This window comes from Musa acuminata, chromosome BXJ3-7, assembly GCF_036884655.1.
Source record: "Musa acuminata AAA Group cultivar baxijiao chromosome BXJ3-7, Cavendish_Baxijiao_AAA, whole genome shotgun sequence".
NCBI lineage: Eukaryota > Viridiplantae > Streptophyta > Magnoliopsida > Zingiberales > Musaceae > Musa > Musa acuminata.
Window position 1 is genome coordinate 9,487,241 of NC_088355.1, and position 12,421 is coordinate 9,499,661.

Here is a 12,421-nt window from a genome sequence, read left to right on the forward strand (position 1 = left end):
TTGTTTGTGTTATTTTTTAAAATACTTTTTTTCATTTTTTTATTTTATTTGAAGATTTCCTCTTTTGGCTATAAATTGAACTCAGTCACACCCTTAAACAAGATCTCTTGAGCTCAACTGCAACTCAAAGACCAAGTTTGTTGGATGACAAAGTTCAACCTAAATTTGGATGGATGACTACTTGGATTTCACTCAAGAAAGTAACAGTTGCTGATAGAGAAGCATGAGCAGTATAGAATAAACCATCAGGCTTCAATCCTCTGGTGAATCAGAACATAGGCCATGAAAGAATGCATTGTGTTCTTTTCTTTTCTTCTGTCCTCTCAATACCGAGCAGTAACCATGGAGTTATATGTGATGTACAAATAGAAGACGAGGTGATGCTTCAAACAAAAATCTTATGAGAGAAAAAAGAATAATATCTCAGTCATGCTCTGCTTTGAAACATATATATGCTCTCTGGCAAAAGAACTTTTTAGTCTTCTCTTCATAGCTTTATAAAGAACACTGCCATCTTGGGCTACCACATGCTATCTGATCTGATGTAGATTTATTGGGTAATTACATTGCCCACGCAACCTTGCGGTTCCACAGGAGTACGACATAACATTGGTTGAAGAATCTTTGCTTTGATCTTTTACCTTTCCATGATAGGATCTTATGGAAACCACCATCTACAAATAATAAATCAGTTTAAAACGTTGTGATCGTATGAGTTACTGCTGTTTCCTAAAGAATGGCTTCTGACAAACGAGGAGCTTCTCGTCGCTGCTACTGTCGAGTTCCATCAAGCGGGCATCCCATCGCAGCTGTGTTATCACAGTTCTTGCAGTTTCAACAAGATGTGCCGTATCGCGAATCATTATCCAACCCTGCATCAGATATAGCACAATTCTCTTACTGTTAGTTGGAAAAAAAATATGAAACGACTTTATTATAAGGAGTCGATCATCGATGAATAGCACAATAATGACATTTGTTATAAGTTCAGAATCAATGACCTGATCCTTAATCAGCAACTAGGAGTAAACATAACAAAAGGCATTAGCAGGTCATGATGAAGTATATTTTCTATCTACCATGCGCCATCGTTTATCATTATCAAAGATTTTATCACTGATATCCATAGAGCAAACTTCAAGGTGTGATATGCAATTATAGCTAATTCCACGTCAGCAGATGTGCATGGCGTAGATCTTGAACATGAATAAAGAATGAAAGAACCAAAATAATATATTCTAGCTTGTCATGCGGGGTCCTCAAAGGTAGAAGAACGGACCTACTCAATGAGGTGTTTCTGATTAATCACCATGAGTCTAAAACTCCAAAGAGCTGCATGTTGATGTGTTTAGTCTCATAATTTGTTGTCACATGTTTAGCCTAAAATCCAAACGGTAAGAAGTCGAGGCAAGCAAAGGGCTTGTATATGTCCTGACCTATAACCCAAATCATATATCCGCAAATAAGAGGGGTTTGTGTTCCATATTATAAGGGTTGATTTAGAAAATATAGAGAAATAAAAAAATGACAAAATATGTTACTAGATAAATGTTTATATCAATTTTTTTTTTCTATTAAGGTAATACAGATATGTTGTTTTCATATTCCCTATTAAAACCAAATTAACAGACAGATAGTTGATATTGAACTATAGAAATCCCATAACTAAATTGAACAGAGATATACAGTCTTGTGCACCACACATCATCTTATCCTCACATGTGTGACAAATACAGGATAGGTTAATGATATCATACTATCCTGACTGAAATTCCAGAAGTTGGGAACTTTTTTCTATGAAAATATTTTTTCAAAGGTAAATTGCAATCTGCATTTCAATATTGGCTAGCACATAAAATAAGTTCCACGAGGAAGAAAATGTTATGTACCTCAGGTCGCAGAATGCGATCGATCTCTAAGAATATGTCGAGAATTGAACACCTATGCTTTTGATGAGTCTCGAGAGATAGCAAACCTTCAGCATGCACCATATCATAAGTTCTTGGATATGCTGGAAATGCTTCACACCTAACAAAATTTAGTTGCCTTGATTAGATAAATGAGACTGTTGACAAGATAAGGTAATTATAAGTGCTGCGTCGAAGATTAATTATATGGGTATCCATCAGCTATTCCCATAATCAACATGGTAGAATAAACAGAATTTAAACAAGTGACAAACTTGAAATGTAGAACTTCCGTAGTAAGATGAAGCCTTATAATGCCCGAGTCACACTTTAATAACATAGGATCAGACATGAATGATTGCTAAAAGGATGTATAATTACAGAAATTATCACATGAATCTGGTGATTGTTCATAGGGATTGATAATAAATTTTCTGGACCACAAAGAAAGTAAAAGGTCTAAATTTATGCTTAAGAGACATACTGAAAAAAACATCACATACTGAATATGTTTATTCAAGGAAAACTGTAAGAAAGGAAAAGAAGAGATCAATATTTGCAGTAATTTAACATTCATCGATCCTAGTATTCCTTTCCAATGAACACAGGAAGACAGCAATGGTGATTTGTACCCGAAAACATATTATCATCAAATCTAAAGGACAGGAGAAAGGGTTTTAGGATATTTATGCATTACCACAGGCAAATATCAGCAAAAATGTACAAGACAGAGGCTGCAAATAATGCAGAAGAAAGAAAATATCAATGGATCCAAGTCACATACCAATCATGCTGAACACCAATAAACCCCCTGTCAAAAATCAAAGGGAGATAGTTGGGGCCATTTGCTGGCACAACATTCATCACCCACACAGATTTCCCAGCATCCAACAAAGCAGCATTAAAGCCACCAAAATGAGCATTCATGTCAAGGACATTTCTGAGCATGTTAAAGGGTGGAGAGGGGTCCTCATCACCGGGTCTCTTAGGATGATCTGAGAATATAAGAGGTGAAAGAAGTGACCAATAACTATGAATCGCTGAACTCCAACTTGCAGCATCCTCAGCAAAGTCCTCAGGGTGTACACCTGCTCAGAAGAAGTTTTAGAGGAAAATTTGCATATATAGATGATAAGATATATTGATCTTGTTGCAATAAAGTAAATTCATCAGGTGGGTCTTATATTTACCATATATATCAAGTTCAGTTGAATTCAGTCTAGCTCGAGAAGGCCAGGGTGTACGATGCTCGATGGGAATCCACCGTGGACTTCTCATCCCTGCTATGCAGGGATTCAGTGGTTGGTAATATGGAGATTCAACATCAAGGCTTTTACCACAAACTGCAGGTCCAGCCTTCCTGTAAAATAAAAGATATTATACTATCAATTGTTTGGATCCTTAAATCACTTTCTAACTAAGGGACTAGAATTAGATTTGTCCTGTGAATTAATGATATGGGCAATACACAAAGAATGGATTTAGAGGAGTCAATACCTAGAACTGTAACATTTCCTTCTGCTGGTCTTCTTCCAGACAATTGTTTCATCTTGCTGTGACAACATATCCCAGCAAAGGCTTTCAGCAAATTCGTGAATTATTGACCACTTCTTTTGATTTTCTTTATCACGCAGAGATCTATGAGTATTTATTTGTGAAGTCCAGACAAAATAACCCCCAGGTCTCAAAAGTCTGTCAACTTCGACTAAGAAAATGCCATCTGTCATCATATCATCCTATTTAGCAACCAAATCGAATGCTTATAGAGAAAAGAAACATGCATTACAATACAAAAGACTAATATTGTATGTAAAGTTTTCAGTCATAATGAAGTTTTCTAGGATCCAATGTTACTGGGATATGTCTTCTATTTCTCTGCCTTCTATTACTAGACCAAGTTGACCCCCATCAACTTAAAGAGAAACAGAAGACAGAGAAATAATATAGCAAGTTCTCGGTAGTTCTCAATAAGGCAAATATAATTAACTGGTACTGACCGTTTTTCTCCCACTCAATTCCACATCTTGCACAGTGTAACATATCAAAAGAAAGGTATGGATATGGCAACTGTCTTGATGAAAATGAACCAATCATGGCAGGAATGCCTCTCTCAAGGGTGAGTTGAACTTGACTACCCGATACCTCATAAGTTGCAATGCACATGGTCAAGAGCTGCTTTGAGAAGAGATGTGCTCCAAAGCTGCCAAAACCGCACCCTATGTCGAGGACAGTTCTTACCTGGCGCATTTAGTTAACATTAACATGTCAATGATATCTAAATAAACAGCTTCAAAAACTATAATAAATGCTACCATAATGACAAACAAGAAGCATAACTAGTGTTAGAAACATCAAATTATATATTAAAACAGGGGAAAAGTTGAAGATAATTACTGATTGAAGTTATATTTTGAGCACAAATTAATTTAAAGTTAAGCTAGAAGGTATAAAGTGAAGAAAGTAAAACAGAAAAAGCAATTTAAGATAGATAAAGTTAACTTAGCTCACAGTTGCTTCACCCTTGCAGGCAATAGTTTAATTAAAAAGCCATCCAATGATCCTTACCAAACACCAACTCTTTTGAGAATGAGTTGAACATAAGAAATGAGCAGATAGGAGAATTGTTTTAAGCATAGAGCTATAATAATTTATAGAGAAACTGAATACTATTGCTCTACTTCTATAGAACACTAAAGGTATCAATGACATGTTAAAGTTTGAAGATACTAACACATTTTTATCTGTCATGCATATAAGATTATTAAATATATTAGAAAAAACTTCAGATTTGTACTTATCACGGGAGCATGGAATATTTTTCATCTGAAAAAGCCCAAAATTTATAGCTAGAATGACCTTAACTTATTGATGCCATCGACTGAAGAAGTTCAATGATGAACTTGTGTACAATATATTCATGTTTTTTTTCTTTATTTCAGTCTCCCGTTGATGTCCAAAAGTAGTAGAGTAGCCCATCCAGATAAATGAATAATTAGCGCTCATACAGTGAAAAGAATGGCACTGACCCCAGCCTCAATGAAATTAGATTCATTCCGCAACCCAATCATCTCTGCTATTTGATGTGTATAATCTTCTACACCGTCAACCATGAGGGAACCAGACCGGAAAGAGATCTGCTCTTCCTCTACCATCATTCTACGAATACAAAGCTTATCAGTTACATGTCCCAAATAGAATCAAGTTACAATCAAAGCAAATTACAAAAAGGAATCGAATAAATCCACTCTACCTTTTGGTTAAGCTCCCAGAGGAGAACTCTTGCCCAGTGATCTTGACATTCTCCTTCCAGATGAAGTCCCTCCCGCTTGGCCACCTCAATGGTATTCTATAGTTCCTTGGAGGAAGAATTAAACAATGCATCTCGGTGTCAGGTACACATTTTCGCTCATACTCAATCGGCACCGACGGATCTGCCAAATCAAAGTTCTCCGAGACATTGTTATAACAAGGTGCATAATTCTCATACTCAGGCGGGCAGAATTCCAACTCCTTCAACCGTGAAATTCCAAGTGACAGCTCCCCGATCTCCGTGAGATCAGAGACAACCTGTTCCTGGAGACGCCGGAAGCCATGGTAGATGCTGCTTGGAGAGGAGGTGGAGATGGAGATGGCCCAATAAAGGGAGCCGGACAGCGCAAGTACGATAAAGACGACTAGACCCAGCTTAAGGATGGTAAAAATGAGGTTTTGCCGGGCTCGATTTATCCCAGCAGGGTTCATGAGCTCGTAGCCGAACCCATTCTCCCCCAATTCCTTTGTTTGATAGCTCACATCAAACGAGTCAAGGCCGGCGCAGCCACTGCCCCTTCCGCCACTGGAAAAACCACGGTAGAGCGGTCTCGACATCGTCTTCTTCCCTGCCCCAACTGGGATTCAGCAAAAACCCATATTAAGATTTCATCAGAAAATAAAAGCATAAACAGATCTAGAACGCATCACTCTTTTCCACCTAAAAGCCGAACAACGTGTTTGTTGATGAGGATTGCAAGGATCGGAAAGGAGGGAATGGGGAGATTGGCTGGCCAGCCATGCATCCCAGAACAACATTAAAAGCCATGGAAAGGCACCACTTACCTCACGATACGGCAAAAAAATGGCGAAAAAAGGGAACTTTTGTAAAGAATGAATTCTCCTACCTCAGTTCGGGTTCAGTAAAGTACGCAAGATCGCGTCGCCAACGTTGGTTCAGATCTCACGGGAACGCAAAACCAACGGCATGAGTAGATTCAAGGAGGAATCTTTATCATGGGAACGGGAGGGAGGACAAGAAAAATCCCAGCTTTAGATCTCAGGAGCTCCGCATTCCTCCATCACCATCCCCGGTTCTTCGAACCCTCCTCCTCCAAATATCGTCGTGACCCTCTTTCTTCCACGCTAATTAAACGGCGAGAACAACATAGCAGAGGACACAAGAGACTAGCCGGCGTTCCTTCTCTATCTCTCTCTCTTTCTCACTGCTGCTCTCTTCTTTCTCAATCTCTCACGAGCCTCTCCTCCATCGCTTAGATGAGATCCGCGTCGCCAACAGCACTAATATAGTGGTAACTAATGAGAACAGTAATCTAGTTTCCGACAGCACTTGAGGTTTTACCAATCCCAGCAATGCCCGAGACTGTCACTCCATGACCATCGAATATAATAACCATATAACATAAAGAAACCAGAAACAAATGTAGCAGATCTAACAAACTTCTTGTGCTACTTTTCGAGGCATGCCACAACAGTTAACACAAAATTCCCTACTTATCAATATAAATATCAATCCAATCAAGCTGTTTATGTCACAATATATTTATTGCATTGCCCATATCACTCCAGATCCATTATTACTGTGTTTGGAAATATATTTATATTTTTAATATGTAAATGAAGAAAAATATTTGAATAAATATATAATCATAAAAAAAAATTTGAGTATTTGATAAATAAAAATTATATTTAAAATATGTATTGACATAAATTTTATTTAGTAAAATTATATTTCAAAATAGATAAATAAATCATAAAATAGTACGTTCTTGTTTTGTATAGATGACAAAATCATTTTAATGCAACCGTGAGTTCAGGCGGATTTGTGGGACAAATGTAAACGCTCTAGTGCATTGGGTCACACAAGTAGGGGGTAAGGAAAAAATAATCCTTTTATGATTTGGCATTAAAAATGTTCAAAAAGAAAAAAAAAAACTTAAGCAGAATTTTGGATGTTCCCACTGTGAAATAATACAAGAATAATTTTTTTGGATCTAAATTATTATTTTTCCAAAAAAATAAATATACTGTAGTCCTAAGAATGGTGATATGTATGTATGGCTGTAGGAAAAAGATATTGGGAAAGCTGACATCAAAGCGAGCATAGGCTCCACTTAAACTTACGTAATGATGCAGAGAATTAACAAGCAGATTGTGCAGAGTCTGGATGAGCTTCTTCCAGGCGTAAGCTTTTGGTAAGGTGAAACACAATATGAACCCAACACGCAAGGGTAGAAAGAAAAGCCGAGTTTTAAGCAAACGAAGAGTACAAGGTGACATATTAAACGACGTATCTCACATGCATACGATTCCCAAACTGTTGCTGTACTGTACTTTTGGTTTCTCTACAGAAGATGGCACGAAAAAGAGGACAATAAAACCAAGTGCTTTGTGCCACCAGACAACTCGAAACCTCCACAGCCTTGTCGCAGTCAATGCAGTAGGTTGTCTACCTCGTTGCTCCAGAGAGAAAAGATGTTCCCAGTCAAACAGTTCTTTTAACTCTACCATCATGCGTTACGGAGCACGTATGATGTTGAGATAGAATTCCACTTTCATCTCTCCGGCCGTCCACCGGAGGAAGAGAAAAGTTGGCAATCATGAAGCGGTCCGCGTTTTTGTGTCACCAGCTCATTTAATTAGCAGCACATACCTCTTAAAGAGGGGAGCGCATGTCGTAACGGTACGCTTTGCCTTTCCTGTGTCGGTCGACCCTGAGAGGAAATCGACGGCCCCATTGTGGACCCCACTGACTGCCGCGTGTGTAAATGAGTGGGTACGAGAACGCTCGTAGAGTTTGCGCTGGGCAAGTTAAGGAGCGCGATGCCGACACGGTCCCCGTGGCGATGAGCCACATCGCTGGACCACCATATCGCCGCCAAACCGCCGACGCGGCTCCGCTGGCCCGTTGTACGTCATGTAATGACGAGCATGCCCCTGTAAACGACGTGGAGTTTGGAGAGGACCGTCCCTGGTGGCGATGACGTGTTGTGACGTGACCGATCCCCTGTCGATCCCACCTCGGAGGCTTCAGAAATCCGTGTCGGTGCCAGAGCAGCGCACACGGAATCCCCAGAAAATTGACGTGGATAGAGTGCTTTCGTGAGCCGGAGAGCCTGTTCTCTGATTCGGTACAGACAGGAAATCCCGCACCTTGTCGGATGTGCATAATCGAGAACCATATGATGGCGAGCGGAAGGGTCAAAGATAGGGTTCAGGAGGGGGGCCCACGTGAGCGCCTTCTCTTACGGGGACGCTCGGTGGCCGGTGACGGCCAGTTCGGCTCACGAGCTCGTCATCAAATCAGCCACCGACGTCGAGTTCACCCAAACCAGCAAAAGCACTCTAAATTCAATTAAATAATTCGTTTTTACATTGTAATTCGAATTAAATATATCAAATAATAAATGCCTAAAAGAAAACAGAACACATTCCGAGTGAACCGAAGCGGGTTGCACTTCACGTTCTAAATGGCACGCTAGGGAACACAATGATGCAGTCGTCTTCCACAACGCAACTACAGCCATGGGCGATAGGAGAACCACAAGGACATGGCGCCCTTATTCTCTTTCCCACGGGAACACCAAGCATGCATGCGTGCATGCATGCGATTGCCTCATTCCCACGTTGGTCCCTTTGGATGCCATAAACATTTCCAACTACGCCCGCCGACACATACCTCACCATGTCTTGGTATTCCATCTCAACCAAACACAACACACACACAGAGAGCAGTAAAATGAGTTCAGTGTTCACAGTAAATGTGGTGTGTGTTAGACTCAATCTAGGGAAAGAGAGATGGAATATGACCTAATGAAAGAGAATGGATGAAGTATTGGTTTCCTACGTAGTCAAAGCTTGGGTCTCCGAAAGATATGGTTTGGTCGAGTACTACCAAATAATTAATATCCCATGGCAGTCAAAGAAGCCACATAGTTGTGAGAGTGGGAATGCTGTCCTCCATAAAACAATGGGGTCACACCAATAGGTAGCTTTTTCTTGGAGTCTTCTGTGTCGATAAACAAAGTGGAGCCTCTCCTAATAGAAGGTCTTTCTTTCATGTGTGAGTTAGGTGAGAAGGACTTGGGAGGTGTATTTGATGGGGACTGCGAGCCAAATAATTCCAACAAATCGGTCCTTGGTTAATTTTGTTGGCCCCATTTTCATTAAGCTTGACATGAAATTGTTTTGCCTGCCTCCTTTTCTATCTCACTTTAATTGTTTTGTCATTCTAATTCTTTTACCGAACGCTACAAAACAAAAAAAGTCTACTGATTCTTAAAGGTGAGAATGTCCTTGGATGACGATAGTCCAAGAACAGGATCATCTCCACCAAGAAAATATAAGACAGGTTCATTGACTATAAGATCACATGGAGAGATAGGCCCTTCTCCACCAAAAAAGCTCTCTCATTGGATGAAGAGGCCCATCATGAGACCTCCTAATTGGACAACTCAGATTCAAATGGTGGATCGAATCAGTCAGAGATGAAGTGTCGATTAGATAATCTATCAAGTCGTGCATATTTTATGGTCCTCAGTGTTAATGCCAAAGAATCTCGATTGGATAAAGAAAAGCGGGCCTGTGGCAAGTATTCATGTCACACACCATTCCAGGCTGTGCATGATGCTTCGGTGCCTAACATAATTGCCTAATTAATAATTAAGATGAAGCACTAAGCTAATTAAATATGCATATCATATGATTTCCATGCAGATAGATGTTTATGAAAAATAATATATTATGTTGTGAAAAATAATATATATATATATATATATATATATATATATATATATATATATATATATATATATATATATATATATATATATATATATATATATATATATATATATATATATATATATATATATATATATATGCTTTCATTATAGGAGGTTCACACAAACCAAGATGAAAAACAAAAAAATTTATTGAACTTCTCAAAAAGAAAAATACTTGGACTTGACTTGAATACTTGAGGTTCAATTGATCTACACACGTATAGATGTCATCTATTTATAGATATAAAATATAAAAATATTTAATATCTACGACTCTCTGTAATCTTATTTGAATTATTCTAAAATATATTTTTAACTAAAAATTTTTTATTCGTAAAACTTTATTTAGTCTTGTTTAAAAAAATAAAATATTAATTTATGATATTCCAAAATGTATTTTAACTTCTTAATATTAATCACAACAAATTCTTTATGTGAATTTTTGGTGCAAAAGGATGCAAATAATCGCATAAAACGCAGTCACAGAAAATTAAGCCAAATGGACCCGTTGCCCAAGATTCCATAGTGTAGCCAGTATCGGCTTCCTACTGTGAAGCTTTTTGATTTGGAATCATCCGAAGACAGGAGTAGTTGATGAATCGGCATCATGATACCCCAGAGAGAGAGAGAGAGAGAGAGATTCTTGGAATGCATGGCCCATAAGTGGACTGTTCGGCCTCTTTAGCTCTAGAGATTCTTGGAATGCAGGGATCACTCAAATCAGAAGGCATGCTTGGGAGTGTGAGCTTGGCCAGCCTACAAGTACGAGGAAAAGAGAGAATTGCGACAAAAGAGAGGTAAGGAAGGGCATCAAAGGACCTTCCGGCGATTCCACTTTGGTGGTTGGATCAACAACGATGGGTTCGTTCGTGAGTTTGGAAGTGGGTATGAAAAAGATTGAGCCTCTATCTTATTAGAACCAGTGGTGTGTGTGACATTCTTATACGGAGTATGTATGTTAGACGAATCATAATGTAAAGTCAAGAAGGATTCCGATGGATCTTGCATGCATGCAATCTCAGGAGATGTCTCTACGGAATATCCATGCTTGAGCATAGTAAAGTCGTACCCCCAAAAATGACTATTAGCATCTTCTGATATCGAGAGCCCAAACTGACATGGTTTTATTATCACTTTTATGATGAGGACCACAAAGGCTACGAAAACATCAAGTCGATTAAATCAAGGTATCATGATGCGACTCGACCCGTATGGAGAAGTTATCATGTTGAAATAAAGATACTACCATAAGGAAGAGTTAGAGACACACACACACAAATTGACATTGGGCTGGCGTTGCATATTATTATTCCATCATCAAAAATAGGACTCACCTTATCAGATTCCATCATCGAATATAGGACTGGTGGAAAACTTAAACCAAATGTAAAGCGCCTTCATCAGATCGTTGAGATCATCCGTTTCATGGGATAAAAAAAACAATGTACCAACTTATATTATATGAAACTTAGAAGATATTATTAAAAAAGAAAAGATGATGGATAAAATCTATTATTGATAGTTTAAATTTAGATTGTTTAATAAGAATGTTGATTCGAAGCCAATCGAGCTCCTACTTCATGTCTATCTAATAAAGAAATAGTATCAAGCGAAATGATGTTCGGGTCGAACCCTATAAGACTAAATCATGTGCATATCCGATAAAACTTTTTGAATGTTTAAGGTAGTTTGGGTTTGACAAATACATTAAGAGAATTTTGTTAGGATCGAGAGCACTAAGAGGGGGGGGGGTGAATTAGTGCAGCGAAAATTTTACAGCAATTAAAACCAAAAGCTGCGTTCGTTCAATAAAAACTATTATGATGCAAAAGCTAATTCTCAGTTTGTATCTAAGTGCAGTTTGCGTCTAAGCGCAGTTTGCGTCTAAACACAGTTTGCGTCTAAGCGCAGTTTACGTCTAAACGCAGATTTACGTCTAAACGTAGTTTTACGTCTAAACGCAGATTTACGTCTAAACGCAATTTTACGTCTAAACGCAGATTTACGTCTAAACTCAGATTTACGTCTAAACGCAGTTTTACGTCTAAACGCAGATTTACGTCTAAACGCAGTTTTACGTCTAAACGCAGATTTACGTCTAAACTCAGTTTACGTCTAAAACGTCTTTACACAGTTTGAGCAGTTTTACGTCTAAACGCAATTTTACGTCTAGACGCAGTTTCAAAGGGATCTGAACTTTAGAAACTCATAAAAGCGCAGAAGACAGTTTTGCAGAATCAAGGCGTAAACGTAAACTGCGATGTAAATATCGTACGAAAACACTGGTTTACGTCTGAAAGCAGATTCGGACAGATCAGCACTTAAAAACTTGTTCGTGAAGGCGTAGAAGACAGTTTTGCAGAATTAAAACGTAAACGTAAACTGTAATGTACGAAAACACCGATTTACGTCTGAATGCAGATTCGGAAAGAACAGCACTTAGAATTTGTTCGTAAAAGC

General features: G+C 38.5%; 1 protein-coding gene across 2 annotated transcripts; it reads right to left on the reverse strand.

The window, feature by feature from the left end:
* Positions 1 to 381: 381 nt before the first annotated feature.
* LOC135643565 (probable pectin methyltransferase QUA2) lies at positions 382 to 6,493 on the reverse strand. 2 transcript variants are annotated; one of them, XM_065160663.1, is made up of 9 exons: positions 6,065 to 6,493; positions 5,158 to 5,794; positions 4,934 to 5,063; positions 3,905 to 4,145; positions 3,405 to 3,627; positions 3,098 to 3,267; positions 2,692 to 2,995; positions 1,890 to 2,028; positions 382 to 872 (listed from the first exon to the last, which is right to left on the reverse strand). In XM_065160663.1, exons 2-9 carry the CDS (start codon positions 5,772 to 5,774, stop codon positions 717 to 719), a joined length of 1,980 nt encoding a protein of 659 aa, XP_065016735.1. In that variant the 5' UTR covers positions 5,775 to 5,794; positions 6,065 to 6,493; the 3' UTR covers positions 382 to 716. The 2 variants fall into 2 exon arrangements, with proteins under 2 accessions (XP_065016735.1, XP_065016734.1); XM_065160662.1 differs by lacking the exon at positions 6,065 to 6,493 and adding an exon at positions 5,878 to 5,993 and having other exon boundaries at positions 461 to 872.
* Between the last annotated feature and the right edge of the window lie 5,928 nt (positions 6,494 to 12,421).